The sequence below is a fragment of the Sinocyclocheilus rhinocerous genome, unplaced genomic scaffold, assembly GCF_001515625.1.
Source record: "Sinocyclocheilus rhinocerous isolate Xijiao unplaced genomic scaffold, SAMN03320098_v1.1 scaffold1168, whole genome shotgun sequence".
NCBI classification, from domain to species: domain Eukaryota; kingdom Metazoa; phylum Chordata; class Actinopteri; order Cypriniformes; family Cyprinidae; genus Sinocyclocheilus; species Sinocyclocheilus rhinocerous.
This window is the reverse complement of record NW_015650373.1, coordinates 1,128,990-1,146,337: the sequence shown is the minus strand read 5'-3', so window position 1 is coordinate 1,146,337 and position 17,348 is coordinate 1,128,990. Positions and strand designations below refer to the sequence as shown.

Sequence of the window (17,348 nt, the reverse complement as noted above, 5' to 3'; positions counted from 1 at the left end):
AATTCAAGATTTTAGCTTTGGATGTCGCCAAGCAACGTACAGACTAAAAGCTGGTCTGGAATACCATATATGATTGGAAGCGGAGAGGCCGACAAACAGCGTTCTGTGAACACTGCGCTAGAATTCCGCTTCGTCATATCTCACACCACTAACTACCAAGTATAATCAATCTCACACACACAAACAAGCACAACGAAATCACTTCACACTATTAAGCAGCTGTGTTATGAACATGCAAAACTGTATCGCACGCGTGCTACAGTGGTAAATTTATTCATCGCACAGACCCGTTTTTTCGTAGCACGTGCGACATATATGTCGCACTGTACAGCCCTGAACAGTATGTTGCTGTCAAACATACGATTTATTACATTGCGGAGTTCCTTTGTACAACAAATATTGAGTTCCTATATTAAGATTAAAATGTGTCTTATGCCCCTTAATGAGTATTTTTCATTGTAAGTTTATTTCCAGTAGCCAGTTCCAGTTTTGTGCAATTTCATTTTTGCATAGATTTGACAGTTCAGCTGTATCATTTGTAATTATAAAATAATATAGAGACTATGTAGAGGCCATAACAAAAAAAAAAAGAAGAAAAAAAGAAAGTTTTAATCAAATGTGCCACCCAGAATTACATTTAATTTATATATAATTATTATATTACTATATAAAATATTAAAGCCAGATGAATTTATATTTCTAGATTTCCGATGATAATTTAATGCTTCTACATTAATTGTTTTATATTTAAAACAAAAATTAGTAACATTTGTGACTGAAATTGAAAGCTGATTTTATGCAGCTTCTGTGCAATGCACCTTTTTCATGTTATATTTAGATGCAGCCTTTGCAGTGTAGGAATTCATAAAATACCAATTGTCACATGTTTAAATTTCCTGCTGCTAAAGAAGAAGAACCGTGGAATAACAAAGCTGTATTGAATTCTACAGGGCCTGTTATACAGCATCTGTATTGTGTGAGTTTTGGGGTTGCACGGTCTCCCCACCCCCTCACTCCCTTTTGAGAATGGCAGCCATTCAAGGGTGTGTGAGGAGGATGAAAATAGGACAAGGCAGGTATCACTTTCAGCTCTGGTGTATCGACCGAGACCTTAACTCTGACCTTTTCTATAGGGGTTGCACAGTAAGAGACACAACAGACCAACAAAAGCAGACACAAACCTACGCCGATTCCGTCTGTACACCTGGAGACATTCTTTTACCCATTATTTCCACTTTATCACCAACGACAATGAAAGTTTGAGAAAAAAAACAACAACAACAACGAATGAGTGGCGTAGAGATGAAAATGTTTTTTTTATGTACAAACATTGTAATGGAACTCCTGTATTATCAGGAGATAAAAATCAGAAGACTGGTTTCGACCTACAGTTTAGACTCGCAAGTCTTGCTTGCAACCTTTCCTCAAATGTCAAGTGTTGTTTCTATTACAGTGCTCAAACATGCTATGAAAAGAAGGTCATAGAACAGGATGTCAATCGAACTGCTTCGCACACAAAATACTCTGAATATGTAGCGACTTAATGAAATGGAAAAGGTTGTACAAAGAGTCACATGACCAGAGCATATGTCCATAATGCTCATCAGAACCTTTCGTGATGTACATGGGTCAAAAAGGGTTTAAGCATAAAAACAATAAGTGTAATACTGCTTTAAATTGTTGTTGTTTTTCCCCAAAAATTGTAAAAAGTTTTGTTTAATTTAATTGCAATTTTGTTTTTGTTTTTCTGAGCACAAAATAAATATCATACATTTTTCCCTGATTTACAGAAGACACCCACTAAATTGTCATTCAGTGTAACATTCTTGTCAGGCATATTTACAACAAAAATCAATTTATGACATTAAAAGACTAATTACTTTCACCCCAAATACTAATTAGTTGTAATTTTACTTTTTTTTTAAATTGCCATTATCCTAGGTTTTGCCCATTTGTCAGTAAGAATTTTTACTCATTTAAAACACAATAAAATGTAATATGCTCCCTTATTCTTTTATATATTTTAATATGTACAAGTCAGAATAAGCATGTTGTTTGAATTTTTACATAAATATTGTGTTACACTGAATGACAATGTAACATTATTTCAACCAAATTTTAACATTTTATTCTCCAAAATCTTATTTGAAACCTTAAAAATAGACACTTTACTTACATTTAATGTGCTTTCTATGGACATATAATCACTTTTGTAAAATTCTTTTGATTCGGACATCTTAACGTCTTTGACCCACACATACAGTACGCAAGAACGCATGTGTAATATTTGGACAGGTCCTTATTCCATCATAGGATTTATCATGCGGTTTAAGGGTGAGTGTGGGCTAAGACCATAGACTGTAAAAAAAAACATGGACGTAGTGTCCGTGACGTCACCCGTAGGTTTCTAAAGAGCGTTTTTGAAGCTCAAAGTGGGCAGATCCGGCCGTCGCCATCTTGGCAGCACGTCACCGCGCGTCATTCCCGGATAATCTTTTTTCTGCTGTAAAGTTGGGCATTTTAACATGGGGAGTCTATGGGATTGACTCCCTTTTGCAGCCAGCCTCTAGTGGCCAGTTGACGAATTACAGTTTAAGTCACTTCCGTGTTGGTTTCACGAGAGCGACTGGAAGGTTGCCGCTCGACTAAGACAGTCTTCACCCACACTCTGAAAAAAACATCTCAAGCTCTGGAGGCTGTCAGATATTACCATAGTAACAAATGTCACAGAGGTCACAGTTATTTTCCATTTAGTGAATCAGTCGTGTCTACATCTGGCCGATGGACTATACTTGTCTTGTACTTTTAAAGGAATGGTTCACCCAAAAATGAAAATTCTGTCATTATTTTCTCACCTTCATATCGCTCCAAACCTTTGACTTTTTTTTTTCTCCAGAACAAAAAAGAAGATATATTGAAGAATGTTGATAACCAAACAGTTTTGATTTACTTCCATTGTATGGAAGTTGCATTTCTTAAAATCTTTTGTGTTCCACCAAAGAAAGTCATTCAGGTTTGGAATGACATGAGGGTGAACATTCTTGGTGAACTATCCCTTTTATATATAAAATTCTGTCATGAGCAACTAAAAGTCTTGCATTAATGATAATTAGTTATATGGATTATATCTATACTTTTAATTTATTAATGCTCTTTATTGATGTGTGCTGCTGAAGAATGATTGTTTTGGTGTGTATGTGTGTGTCTTCTTTTTAGAGCTGACAATGGTTTTGATGACTTTAATGACAAAGGAGATGGTATGTGTTAAGCATAATAATGTACAGCTTATTTATCTCAGGTTAAATATAACAAACATTTGCCAGGTTAGTAGTTTTATGTTTCAGATTTCTCTGTGATTTTTTTTCAGCAGATCTGAGCAGCGCTAAGTGTGAAGCAGCAGAGAATCAAGCGTCTTTTGCACAGCCAGTTATAGTCCAGCCAGAGATCAACATCGAGGTGAGGTTTGCTTTGTAATCACCATTTCTAAGTGCAGCTGGGATAACAGGTGGAAAAAGATACAGCGTATCATGAACATACAATAAAAAAGTTTAAACAAAAGTTTGTTTTCCCCTCCTTACTCTAACCTTTACCAGATTTCCATGACGGTTTTCATGTGTGGTATAACAGCAACTTTTTTTTCTCCGTTTTTTGCGTGTCAGACACTCTGTCTAGACACTCTAACAGTGAATCTTTGTATGTTGTTACTGTCTGTGTCAGTATACAGTTATTTATCGATCATGATGTCTTCTGATTGCTCTCTTTAATCAGTGATTCCATTTGTTTCAGTTTATTCTTATACCCAGGATTCCTGTCTGTCACTATTGCAACAAATGCAGAGCTGTAGTGTTTTTCAGAGCAACCCAGGCTATACCCAGATAACTCAAGAATATAAAATTAAACTTTTAACTCATTGATTGCCTATTGTCTATTTAATACTAGCTAAAAAAAATCTTATAATGTGGATTTTCATCATACCTGCACTCACACAATACATTACAATACACAATTCGCTTGTTAAAATTTCCACCAACATCTCACTGTCCAGATAACCACTTGCTTGTGGCTATTTGCAGTGTGTCGATTTGCAGCTGTTTAAAGTAACTGAACCTGGTATTTACAACAATAGCATCACCATCTCAGTATGTGGTCAACCCTTTACAATAAATTGATAAGACACATTATTATTTCTTTACCAGAGGCTTTAGAGGGATAGACCACACAAAAATGAAAATTCTGTTATCATTTGATGTTGATCCAAGCCTGTATGACTTTCTTTCTTTTGTGGAACACAGAAGAAGATATTCTGAAGAATGCTGGTAACCAAACGGTTTGGTAAACAAGCAATACCACTGAATTCAATTCAATGGATAAAAACATTTTGAGACAGAAAGAAAGTCGTACAAGTTTGGACCGACATGAAGGTGAGTAAATGAAGACAGTATTTTCATTTTTGGGTGAACCATTCCTTTAATTGTGAACTGTTAAGCCTTTTATAAACTATATAAAAATATGATTTTAAAATATATTTAAAGATGGTTTTTTTTAATTAGTTATCATGCTGACAGCATGTCACATCTTTTTGTAAATTATCCAAACAATGTAAATGTGTCAAATAAAACACTGTATTCAATAACCAACAATGATTTAAACTATGCTTCATTACATATAATATTAAAAACAAGATGTGTATTTGTTGATATTGTTATTCTTTTCATCTGTCTACCTGAACAGCTCATTGAAGCTTCAGCATCAACTTAGGTAATGTGCATGTGACTTGCTAACTTATCGCTAACTTGTTCATTTCACCAATTCACCGTGTTGCATGTAACATGCATCCTGTATCATGACCCATAATATTATGATATGTAGATCAACCATGCAGAAGCTATTTGTGTTCATGCTCATTAGTTTTAAGAAAACAATAAGCTTAGTTTATACTATATATTATGTTTATAAAAGCATAAAATGCTAGTTTAGTTAGTTCAGTTTAGTTTAGTCTTATTTTATGTTGGCAGTTCCTGATATTTCCAACTTGAGACAAAAACTGCTGTGAATTTTTAACAAGATGTTGGGCTGTTTTATTGGGATCCTTAGGCTATTTTCCTATAGACTGTTTTGGCAAGGAGATATTGGGAGGGGAAAAAAACCTGTATAACTGAAGTATACTCACAAAACTGTCAAAGTTGTATAAAAAAAACAGTTAAAAATAAACAGTAGAAATTGTATTTCTGTGTATGTTCTATGTAAATATTGTCAGTATCATAGCATGTTTACCCTGAGATTTTCCCTGCACAACTTTAAACAGACAAAATTCATAGTTAAACAGCATTCCCCTAACATTTTCAGCATCACTTTTCTCATCGTTGTTTTTAATTCTTGTGAAATTTTGTCACAAGATTTTGTCACATCACATTTAGAATTATCTTTCTATCTCCCCTCATTGGCACAGGCTTCTGGGAAAAGAGTCAGAAGGAACTGGCACAAACTTCATGCTAACACAAATCACTTTCCTGCACTTTATAATGCACTTGGCATTATATGTAGTTTTATTTATTTTATTTATAGGTAGTAACTATTTATTTATTCACTTATTTAAGTGAATAAATAAATAGTTTGGGGGAAACAGCCCTGAATAGTAGTCAGATCTGTGAAATCATAAGCACTTGCACTCATTTATTGATCTGTTAAGTCCAGTGCTCAAATACAGTCACTGAAAGACCACTTTGACAGTATGAATATATCTAGATTTAGACTATGTACACATAAAACACAGAATGATAACATTTTGCATGCGTAAAAAGCAACATTTCATGTAGGTCCACTTCCTTCAGTCTTAACAAACTTCCCTGTGCATTAATAGTACAATTTTGCCCCCTGGTGGAAAGTTCAAGTCAAGAAAAAAAAATAGAAGGAAGGACATGTAGATTTTTCATATTTTGCACTGGCCTAAAGATATTTGCTAAAAACAGGGCGAGAAAAACTACAAAAGTTTGTTGGAAAAAGTAAAAAGATATTCCTATTCAAACAAATAAAGCATATGAACATTTCAATGTTTAAAAAAAATTACAATAATTTTTCTTTAAGGATTCCATGGTGTCAAAGCTTTTGATATTAATTAAAATATGGGTTTATAACGACTGACAATCTTTTTTTTTTTTTACTTTACAAACATCATTGCTAATGCACAAATTGAACAAATTAATGCCACATTTTATACACTATTTAAGCACGGAAAACAACAATACTAAGGAAAAAGTTGAGGTTGATCTTGGGGAAATAAAAAAAATTCTTAAATATATATTTAAAATTCAATGAAGTATTTCAAAACCCCTCCCAAAGCAGTTTCTAAACCGCAGATACTTTCAACATTCACTGGAACACATGATCTTCTTTCAGTCCCTATTTTGCATCAACTTCCTCTAAAAGAGGTACTTTCGACATGTTGGTACCTCGCATTTGCACTCTACGTGCATGCGCTTCTTAGGGGAGCCTGGGAGTCCCGTCAGACTGAAATTAGAATCCATCTTCGTGCTCTCGGCATCAACTGGATCAACTATGGAAAAAAATGAAAAATACTGTATTTATATATACTGTATTTCCCCATTTAAAAGTACATGTAAATTTAGTGAATGACACACTACTGTTCAATAGAACATTAAAGAATAAATACAACAAGAAATGTAAAAACAGTAATATTGTAAAACTTTATTACAATTTAAACTCTTCTATTTTAATACATTTTAAAATGTAATTTGTTTCTTAGATGGCAAAGCTGAATTTCAAGTCACTGCTCCAGTCTTCAGTGTCACATGATCCTGCAGAAATCATTCTAATATGCTGATTTGGTGCTCAAGTAACAGAAGAATATGAATAGAAAGTTCAAAAGAACAGGAGTTCTTTGAAATAAAAATATTTTGTTACATTACAAACCCAGTACTTTAGTACTGTACATTTAGTTCTGGAACTAAAGCGGTGCGAAAGGCCCTCATTTTTTTTTTATATCAAGCACCTATCAAATCCACACCCCAGCATATGTACCGTCATGAAAGACCTTTTACAGAACTTAACATTTCACTTACACTTAACATTTACATAAAAAATGTCAGAGTAATAATGATGTTTTGAATGTGTAGGTTTCATAAATTTAGACCGTTTTGAGTCTTGTTCAAAGGAATTTAATGAAATCCATTGAAGTCAATACTGGTAATATTCAAATACAATTTCTCAAATATTGATAAAAATATATTTTCTTGCATCAAACTGGTTTTTGCTGTAGTTCTTGTACAAGATTTAAATTTGAAAGAATTTCTCAATTTTTAATTAATAAAAAGTGGTTAAATGTTGTAATAACACGGTAAAACCTGTTAACGTTAAAAATGTGTACATTCACTAAATAGACTGAATGAAATGACTCATTAATAAATAAACTCAAGTCAAAATTATTTTGTAAATCACTTTTTATTGAAAATCCCTTTTCATCTTTTACCTAGAGGAATGCAGCTGCTCAAAACTTCAATATTTTTTGACAGTATTTCATGAACATTTTAAACCTTGTACATGCGCAAATCTGCAAAAAATAAAAATAAAATAAATACAAAATAGGACTTTCTATTTACTTTTAAACTGTAAACGCTTTTAACTAAGCTGTTTTTCCAATTTTTCAAGTTCTACTTTTTTCTCCTTAGCTCCATGTCTCAGAGCTGATTCAACAAGAGCCTGCATGTCACTCTCCATGCAGTCAACATCTTGCTAAATTGTACATCTGTTGAAACTGAGCCAAGAATCATTAAATTTTTACTTTCCTGGCATTGGGCCTGTTAATTAACACTGCTTCTCCATAGGTTCATGAAGGGCTGTGCTAGAGGGCTGCATTGAGATTGGGATCCCGCGGGACGCAAATCTTTTTTTTACGGCGGTTTTACCTTTACTGCGGGTGGGAATGGGCGGTCAAAAAAAATGTAGCGCAGGTCCCGCAGTCTGGCCCATATAAGAATGATGGAGATGCATGTGTTTACGCCGTGTTTGGTTGTACACAGATTACATTACTTGCCCAGCGCCCCTACTGTCGTTTTGCTTTTTTTATAGAAATTGAAATAATTTAGTTTAGCTGGAAAACGTACGCTACACTAAACTGAAAGCGTCTGCTCTGCACCAGAGTTGCCAGGTCTGCGTGACAAAACTAAACCATGCCAGTTGAAAACAGCCCAAAACAGCGCAATGACCATATCCCAAATATCAAAACTCAAAATGTCATTTCCATACCTAAAATACATATTTTAAGTTCACTGTTATGTACACTGATTAAAAAAAAACCCGGCTCAGAGGCTTCCTACCAGTGGCCCTCCATCACAAAATTTTTCCCACCGTGTCCGATACTAAAATCAGTGCGACACACTTTGCAAAAAGCGTGGGAATTGTCTATGCTGCTTCGCAATGATCCGTCCAGCTGTTGTTGAATTTGCAGCTATATTTTGTTTTGTTTTTTTCGCCGTAGCACCACCTGAGCTTTCTAATGCCATTTCTACCAGTGATGCTTCATTCAGCTTCCCCAGTCTATATGCACAGATATCAACAGCGCAACTGAGTTGTAGGTTGCCAGGTTGAGGTCATAAATGGGTTTATAGCTGAGCTAAACTTATACTTAGCCTCCAACTCACACACTGGCGAGTAAAATCTGAGAATTTATTAGCAATTGGCTAATATTAGACATAATTTAGTCGCCAGAGTGAAGATTTAGTCGCATATACACGAGTGATTTACTCGCAATGTAGAGGGTTGGTTTCATACAATATCTGGCAACTGGACAACCTTGGAATTGATGGAATCAAATATTGATGTATTCATATATTACAATATTAGAATGTTTGCAGGAGCGGGCAGTAATGGTCAGAAATTCAGTGGAAGCGGGCTTAAGAAAACAGTCCCGTGCAGGGCTCTAGGCTGCACATCAACACACACGCTAGGTTTTTTTTTTTTCCACAACAAATATCTGATCTTGTAAGATGTGCTCCCTTTACACAGAGAGCGATTGATCGCGAAATCGAAAGTGAACAGCGAGCGTTCATTCAAATGCGATTTCAATACCCCGCATATTGATAGTGGCTCCCTGATGTGCGAAAATTATATACAATATTAGAATGTTTGCAGGAGCGGGCAGTAATGGTCAGAAATTCAGTGGAAGCGGACTTAAGAAAACAGTCCCGTGCAGGGCTCTAGGCTGCACATCAACACACACGCTAGGTTTTTTTTTTTTCCACGCTACCCCATCTCCACCCCAATCATTAGAGCTGTTTTCGTCTTTGACAGCACATATAGGACAATTTTTTAAATAGCACCATAAACTATAAACCATAAAATTTATTTCAAGCACTTTCAAGGACCCATGTTTGTTTTCAAGTACTTTCCAGACCTTGAATCCATGTCTGAAATTCAAGTACTTTCAAGAAGCGTGGGAACCCTGTACAAACTGTCTTTTCTGTCGCTTTTGATCAATTTAATGCATATGAATGGTAGTATATGAATCAATCGATCTAAATAATTAAATGGTAAAAGCAGTGTCACCAAGTTAATGATCCCAAATAACTAGACACTCTTTTTCTATACAGTCCCACACTTACTTTTCATTTTGTAGTCAAATGTGAGCTCCTCTCCTGCCTTTATCCCACATGTGGCAAAGAACGCTATCCGCGGCAGCCGCTCATCCAGGTTATCAATAAACACATTATATACCTGGAGGTTGGGGTCACACTGAGGAGACAAAAGAAAACATTTGTGATATTCAATTTACTGCCCTCAGATAAAAAGCTAGTTTAACTGCTATCAAGTCAGTTGTTTACAAGACAATGCAAGCTCAAGTCCAATCCACTCACACTGTGATTGACAAAGTGAGAGATGTTTCCATAGTGAGCAGCATCCACGGTGTACTCGTCGTCAACATAATCCAGGTCAAAAAGATAGGTGGCGCCTTCTTTATCGTATATGTGACCTCTGCAATCTGCTTCTTCTGTTGTAATGATCTAAAGCAAAAACAGATAAAAAGAGGGTTTAACAATCATGAAGCCAGACTCACTTCTGGGAAAGACAGAAAAACAGCTCATCAGCCGTCACAAGGAAACTGAAACGTTGATTGATAATGCCATTATCTACAAGTGAAGCAAAACATGTTTCCATGATAACACAAAAACCTTAAACCGACAGAATGGCAATATTCAACAGAAGGTGAAAAAAACAGTGCCACCAATACATATTGCAAAAACAAAACCATCTAATCCGTGCAGGAAGTAAATATATAGAGCAAGCCCTCCTGTGCTTCTCACCTCCCCGACGTACTCCATAACGAAAGTGTTCTTCCGAATGCGCTCCATGGTCTTTACCCCCCATCCCCTTCCATTGTCTGTCCTAAAAATGCAGAGGGAATACTGAATTCCCCTCTGCACCACTCTGTTGGGGCAGTCGATCCCGCAATGGCACCGCTTGTTGCATTCGTAAATGGGCAACCCAGGCCGGATGCGGACCTGGCCTAACTCATTGTAAGCAAACTTGTGCTGAGACGCTCCGGCACAGCATCCCTCCACAGGGTTGCCCAGGCAGTCTGTACATTCGCAGCCCACGGATACCTCATTCAGCATGATCCCATCACCGACTTTATAGTCATTTATGTAGGTTTGATGCTATTTCTAGCGAGAAATCAGTATTATAGTAATTAAATATTTGTTTAGTTATCACAAAAACTCATTCTATTTTGTTGTAGATCATTAAACCGTTATGCTGCCTCAGAAGCCTGTCCGAAATCAGTTTCATGAGGTGTCTACGTGCAAAAACGCTGCCTGCAAAGTCATTGCCTCATATGACAGCGAGGCAGCAAGTCAGCTGCCTAAGATTTCGGATGCAGCCACAATGATGTCCAATTGTCCGTTTTGACGAGTATTCACGTAAACAGTTAATTACGTCTGAAGTAAACGTAAACAGCAGGGAGAACGTGTATCAGTACATTGCATCCGGTTTACCCATTAGATTTTAGCCGACTAAATTTACTGTAGATTTAGTCGACTAAAACTAGACTAAAACTAAAAACAATTCAGATGACTAAAATATGACTAAAACTAAATGGCATTTTAGTCAAAAGACTATGGCTAAAACTAAATCAAAATTTGCTGTCAAAATTAACACTGGATGGTAGTGAGCTTAAACACATTTACACCTGCGGCCAGTGGCATAGACACAGCCACTATGTTAAGACTGTCTTAAGAGCTAGTCTGACCAAGTAACGGTTCGTCAAAGGGTCAATCAGTCTAATTTTTTGGGTTCAAATTAGATCAATCTCGAAGCGTTTGAGAGAGGCAGGGCATAGAGGACCTACAATAATGTACAGTATTTGAAAAATAATGTGTTTTTTGAACATTAAAGCATGTCAACATATTCTGTTACACCAAATACACAAAATAATGATCTTTAAAAAAGCATCATATGACCCCTTTAAGTAAATTTTTATGTACATTTCTCCTGATTCAGACAAGATTACTTTTTCGCTAAAGTAAGCAATATTTTGGATAGAGGACTAGAATTTTAGTAAAATGTAACAGTTTTAGTAAAAAAGTGTCTTAATGATGAATTTGTTAATTGCAAACACACAACTTTTCCCTCCACAAGGCGTTAATTGATGGACTGGAGTCTTGTTGTGGATTATTGTGGTGTTTTACCAGCTGTTTAAACTCATTATGACGGCACCCATTCACTGCAGAGGATCCATTGGTGAGCAAGTGACATAATGCTGCATTTCTCCACATCTGAGGGTGAGTGAATTGTAAATTGTCAGCAAATTTTCATTTTTGGATGAAAGATTCCTTTTGAAGAAAACAACTAGATGAAAACTAACTTGTAAGACTAGTCTAAGCAGTTTACGCAACTGGCCACCTGGATTCATTTTTGCTTTGATAAAACTCATCTTACCCATCATGTAGTAGAATTTACTTTGACATGAGTACATTTATGAGCCAGACTTTTAAGCCCACCTGTATTGTTTGTTTCTTCCCATCGGTGATAACTTTCTTTTTGTAGTCACAGAGATATTCCACCTCATAATCGCACAGGTTGTGCTTGTTGATGCCCAGCTCATCACACTTCACTCCCTGCTCTCGACAGATCACCTCCAGCTGGCCTTCAGTAGCGATGCATGCTACCCTACAAACCCGAGCTACAAAATACAATTAGGTGTTCATTGCAGGAAAAACACAGATAAAATGTGGGATGACAGACATGTGTGCAACTTTAGATGAAGAACTACACAGCACTTGAGCAAATAGTTGATGTCTTCATGCCTGTAAACCCGAGGTTTGCAGAGAATTTGAGAGCAATTATTCTTCTTAAGCTTTTTAACTCAGGGAATAAAACTAATAATTCAGCTTTTCCATCGGGACTAAATTACATTTTAAAATATACAAAAATACTTATTTTAAATTGTATTAATATTTCACAGTATTACTGGTTTTGCTGTATTTTTGATCAAATAAATGCAGCCTTGGTGAGCAAAATAAATTCCAAAAACATAAAAATAAAAAACAATTACAGAACTCAAACTTTATTACATTCAAGATTATTTTAAATTTGCATTGTCTCTGTCTAGGAACTCACCACTCGCTGCTTATTCTAACTGGCTGTATGGTTTAACTTCTGTTAAAAGCTGTTTTGGAATTATATTTACTATGGAAAGTGCTATTCAAATAACTGTAAATTAAAGCGACAATCCTATACTCTAATATAGGCTAAAAAATATGTGTTGCCAACTTGCAAATATTTTCCAGATACTATTTTTAAAATATTTTTTATGACCTAAGATTACAATGGCAAACAAAAGCCAATAATTTAATTTAGGAAATTAACAATTAGTTGATGTTATTTTATCAAACAATTTTCTGATCAAAGTGTAAATGAAAATGTATATGAAAATATGACATGAAAAAATATATATAACTGCTTTTATATTATAGAAAGGGGCTCCCTGACAAGGAAATTATCATAGTTGGGGGTATTTGGCCATAAAAACGACGCAACACAGAATAACACACACAAAATCATTAACATATTGTACGGATAACTTGACCATTTTGACAGAGTGAGATAAAAACAAAAACTCACATGCATCATCACTGACCTATGGGCCATTTAATAAACTGCCTGAAGACTAATCGTCATAAGCAAAACGAACAAGAGATTCAGTGAACCTAACTTATACAAAGTATTTAAACAACGACGTACGTATTAGATTAACACGGTGCGGGAGAATTTTAAGAATGTGCTTTTTGATAAAGTGTCCAGTTATCAAGCATGTTGAGTAACGTGAAATCATATTCCTCAAGAGGACGTAAAAGTTAGCTAAACACTGAAGATTACGCTAACTATTGAGCATGCACATTTTTGCACCTTATGCTACGTTGTACAACTTTACAAAGAAGAAGATGCAAGAGAAACAGATTAGTTACGGCATTCACAATGAGCTTGTTGAATGTGTTGCATGATCGCGCGGCAGCCTTAACATCGACCTAATGTGAATTTGTATCAACAACTTGCAGCAAAGATTCTTCCAAAACGGAGTGTTTGTTTCCGGGGGTTCTTTGAAAAGGTACCACTTAACTAACAACTCGTGTAGTACATAAGACATGTAACAGGTAAACCTTTGTTTCTGAACGTTTAATACGATATATTCTTACCTTTCAAATTTTCCGCCATCTTCCGACCGCCGCCAAAATTATAGGATGGAAGGGCCGCTCGATGATTGGACGCAGCGCAGTCTGAGTGACGGTTTGGGCAACCAATAGAAAAATAAAACTCGACGAACTGTTTATGGGAAGTTTGGACCAAGTGGGGTTCGTGTATGAAATCAGATTCGTGTCTTTATACGTGGACTTAACATATGGTACATGCAAGTTTGAGCTGTCTCAGTTATTTTAGCTTCTCATCTGCTCATTTATATCCTTTGTGATGGTTTACAAAATCTGAAGAGACCTTTTATGTAGTCGGAACATATGTTATTATTTTTTATGTTACAATTTTTATAATACGATTCGTGGGGCATTACAGTTTATAAATTGTGTTGTTCTATGGAACAAATAAATAACGCTATTTCACATCACATCATGTTCTTTATGTCTATTATGTGAAGTCTTTTAATTTGCCTTTCACTGTTTGTGAAGGCGGGGCGTAGAGTTCATCCATCATCACGTGACACAGAAAATGCTCCTTGAATTTCCGGAGAAAGTCTGTTTGATGGTCGTTTATAAATATTACAGGTGCGTATATGCATTTAGCTTAAACATTTTACTTTTCAGACTTAATTTCCTCCCTCGCTCTCTCAAAATACACAACAGAGAGGGGAAAAGGACTGAACTGTAGAACTGAGACCGGTGTCTTGTCAGCTTCATATAACTGCTGCATAAGCCACTGAATACACAAAATGATTATGAGCATATTGTTTAGGCCCTTCACGAATAAGCATTTTATTAGATGAGTAGTCTTGTTTGCTTAAATTTGATTATTTATTTTTTTAAATCAAAAAGTACCGGTTGACCCGTTTCAATTCAGCCTTCCCTTAAACAATAAATGTTGAATTAAATGATGTTTATGTGCAGGCACCATGTCATCCAGCACTGCTCAAAATCTCTGGATAGCAGCTGTCCTTCTGGTGTTTCTTGTTCTCATAGACGTGGTTTCATTCGCATATGCAGATAAAGTAAGTTTATCCCTGACACATATCCATTACATCTATGTTTTCAATATTTTCCCAAATGTGTCCCACGTATGTAAAATATTTCCTAAACATGTCACTTTCTTAACATGTTGCTCACACAGAGTTTTGAAGATGTGCGTTGCAAGTGTATCTGTCCACCCTACAGAAATATCAGTGGACATATCTACAAAAAGAACGTGTCCCAGAAAGACTGGTGAGACAGGCTACTGTACTAGGGACAATTTGACAAAGAATCTGCATTGTCTGTAAAGGATATTGTGTATAATTAAATGAATTGTCTTACACTATTTTCATCTAGCTGGGAATTTATTGTTAATGTATTGTTTGTAGTAACTGTCTACATGTGGTGGAGCCCATGCCAGTGCCTGGCCATGATGTGGAGGCCTACTGTCTGCTCTGTGAGTGCAAGTATGAAGAACGAAGCAGCAACACCATTAAGGTATTGAGCGACTTCCAGTAATCAATAAATCCTACTTTGAATTAAAGATGTTTATTAGAGTCTGATTTTATGCCTTTATAATCTAGTTATCCACTTTAAGCTGAATTGAGGAGTATTAATATTTTTATGTATTTCCCAGGTGACCATTATAATCTACTTGTCAGTGGTTGGAGCTCTTCTGCTGTACATGCTGTTTCTGCTTCTAGTTGATCCTCTGATCCGCAAACATGATCCGTACACCATGCCACTGCAGAACGAGGAGGATTCTGAGGTTTGTGCACATTTGTACTTTTTTTTTGCAGAGATGTAAACTAGAGACTTCACTCTTCATAGACTATAAATTGACTTGACTTGGATTTAAATGAGAGATTTTGGGTCTAATACGTCTTTCACACACCCTCTGTCACAAACATGAAGACACATTTTCTATTGAATGCAAATATACATAACAAAAAAAGTACGTTTTTTTTATTTTTTAGTTAAATGGTCGTTCATTCGACAACTTGTAAACTTGCTATTTTATTTTACCAGTCTTCACTGTCACATGATCCTTCAGAAATCATAACATTCTGATTTGCTGCTCAAGAAACATTTCTTATCATTGTCTTATATTACCGAAAGGGTAGAATTTTTTATAGACTTGTGACAAGAGTTAGACAAAGAGTCATATAATTTTTTATCACTTTTGTAGATACTGTGCTTGAGTTCATAAATATTTTTTCTTGGGTTTAGGTATTAATTGTGTCCTTTGTCTCCTCCTACAGGATGTGAGGCCGCGTGTGGATGGTTTACACGGTCGTGGGAACACTGTGCTGGAGAGGGTAGAGGGAGCTCAGCAGCGCTGGAAGAAACAGGTCCAGGAGCAGCGCAAGACTGTGTTTGACCGCCACAAGCTGCTCAGCTAAGCCCTCAGACAGACTCTAGCTGCGAAAAAAGGCTAATGGGCACCACTGACTGAGACAACTTGCATGGTGGTCTTATAGTTTCAGCTTTTATGACAATATGTTTTATCAGTGGGCCTGCATTATCATTAGTATTATAATCTTACCAAGACTGACTTGATTCTAGCTTTCAAACTGAAGCTGTGACAACATAAAGCAACTTGTTTAGTTTGCTTGCTGTTAACATAAATTAAGAGAATCAGCCAGCTCCATTTGGTCTCACACCTACATTTTTCACCCAATAACTTGAATATATCGGTGCTGTCACTACTTTGCTTTGAAATAGCATTGCAAAGGATGGGATTACATGGAAAGCAGTGTAATCTGGGAGTATTGATGTGGACCTCTATATAATATAGATGCACTTATGAATGTGTAGTGTCATTGCACTGTTGTAGTTTCATTTTGAATTACCAAGAAAATGTATTGTATGATTTCCATTCATGTAGGTATGTATTTATTTATTTATTGCTTGTTTGTATGTTTGCCAGTTGATAATAACATTTAGGATGGCACTTGTCACAAGCATATGTCTTAAATGTCATATAATAATGAAATATTTAAAAATGTGTATATTTACAATAGTGAAGGGGCTTTAAGTGATCAGCACTGTTGAATAGTATATCATAAGCTTCCTCTAATGTGATTTACACTTTTGTTGGATTTTCTGATTTACAGACATCCCAAAATATTGATTGTGCACCTCAAAATGTGAAGGAATTTGCTTTATTATATTTGCTGCTATAATGATTTTTCCAGTATGTAGCCAAACAACTTGCAGCTGTTTTACAGCTGAAATATTCTTGCTTATGTGAAAATGCACTGATGTATTAAATATATAAAGAATATTGTCAATTTTCTTTGTAACTTTTTCTTTTTTCTAGGTAAAATTCACTGAGTAACACTCACTTCCTGTGAGTGTTACTCAAAGTTTGACATTAAAATACAATGGTTATGTTATATATTTAGTTAGAAACTGCCTAAACTGGATCCTGTAAACATTCCCATCTGCTGTTTTGTACGGTAAATCACCAAGGGGAAAAGGCAGGCATATTTTAACACCACTTATGTATCCTATTGTTCATATTTTAAAATTTTCAATGTTTTATTTCATTTGTGGTGTTGTATAAGCAGCTGAATTTCTCTTACAGAACCTTAATCATTCTCTTTCTTCATCTGCTGCACCCCAAGGCTTCCTATCCCCTCCTCCACCTGCCTCCACACC

The 17,348-nt window shown here is 35.8% G+C and overlaps 2 protein-coding genes across 2 annotated transcripts; one reads left to right on the top strand and one right to left on the bottom strand.

The window, feature by feature from the left end:
* Positions 1-4,898: 4,898 nt before the first annotated feature.
* On the bottom strand, positions 4,899-13,803 carry LOC107711921 (histone-lysine N-methyltransferase SUV39H1-like). The gene is made up of 7 exons (XM_016517011.1): positions 13,707-13,803; positions 12,012-12,193; positions 11,766-11,786; positions 10,317-10,670; positions 9,870-10,016; positions 9,618-9,747; positions 4,899-6,553 (listed from the first exon to the last, which is right to left on the bottom strand). The coding sequence occupies exons 1-7, from the start codon at positions 13,723-13,725 to the stop codon at positions 6,420-6,422; spliced, it is 987 nt and encodes a 328-aa protein (XP_016372497.1). The 5' UTR covers positions 13,726-13,803; the 3' UTR covers positions 4,899-6,419.
* A 386-nt stretch (positions 13,804-14,189) lies between these two features.
* On the top strand, positions 14,190-16,935 carry LOC107711977 (putative protein 2). Its single transcript, XM_016517090.1, has 6 exons — positions 14,190-14,285; positions 14,625-14,725; positions 14,845-14,936; positions 15,074-15,182; positions 15,322-15,453; positions 15,947-16,935. Exons 2-6 carry the CDS (start codon positions 14,630-14,632, stop codon positions 16,085-16,087), a joined length of 570 nt encoding a protein of 189 aa, XP_016372576.1. The 5' UTR covers positions 14,190-14,285; positions 14,625-14,629; the 3' UTR covers positions 16,088-16,935.
* Positions 16,936-17,348: the final 413 nt, after the last annotated feature.

Coding starts and splice junctions, on each gene's coding strand:
- LOC107711921 (XM_016517011.1), bottom strand. Junction 11,787..12,011: donor GGAAGAAACAAACAATACAG/GTGGGCTTAAAA, acceptor ACTCACCCTCAG/ATGTGGAGAAATGCAGCATT. Junction 10,017..10,316: donor TTATGGAGTACGTCGGGGAG/GTGAGAAGCACA, acceptor TTTTTGCTTTAG/ATCATTACAACAGAAGAAGC.
- LOC107711977 (XM_016517090.1), top strand. CDS start 14,630: ATGTCATCCAGCACTGCTCAAAATCTCTGGATAGCAGCTGTCCTTCTG. Junction 15,183..15,321: donor GAAGCAGCAACACCATTAAG/GTATTGAGCGAC, acceptor TGTATTTCCCAG/GTGACCATTATAATCTACTT. Junction 15,454..15,946: donor AGAACGAGGAGGATTCTGAG/GTTTGTGCACAT, acceptor CTCCTCCTACAG/GATGTGAGGCCGCGTGTGGA.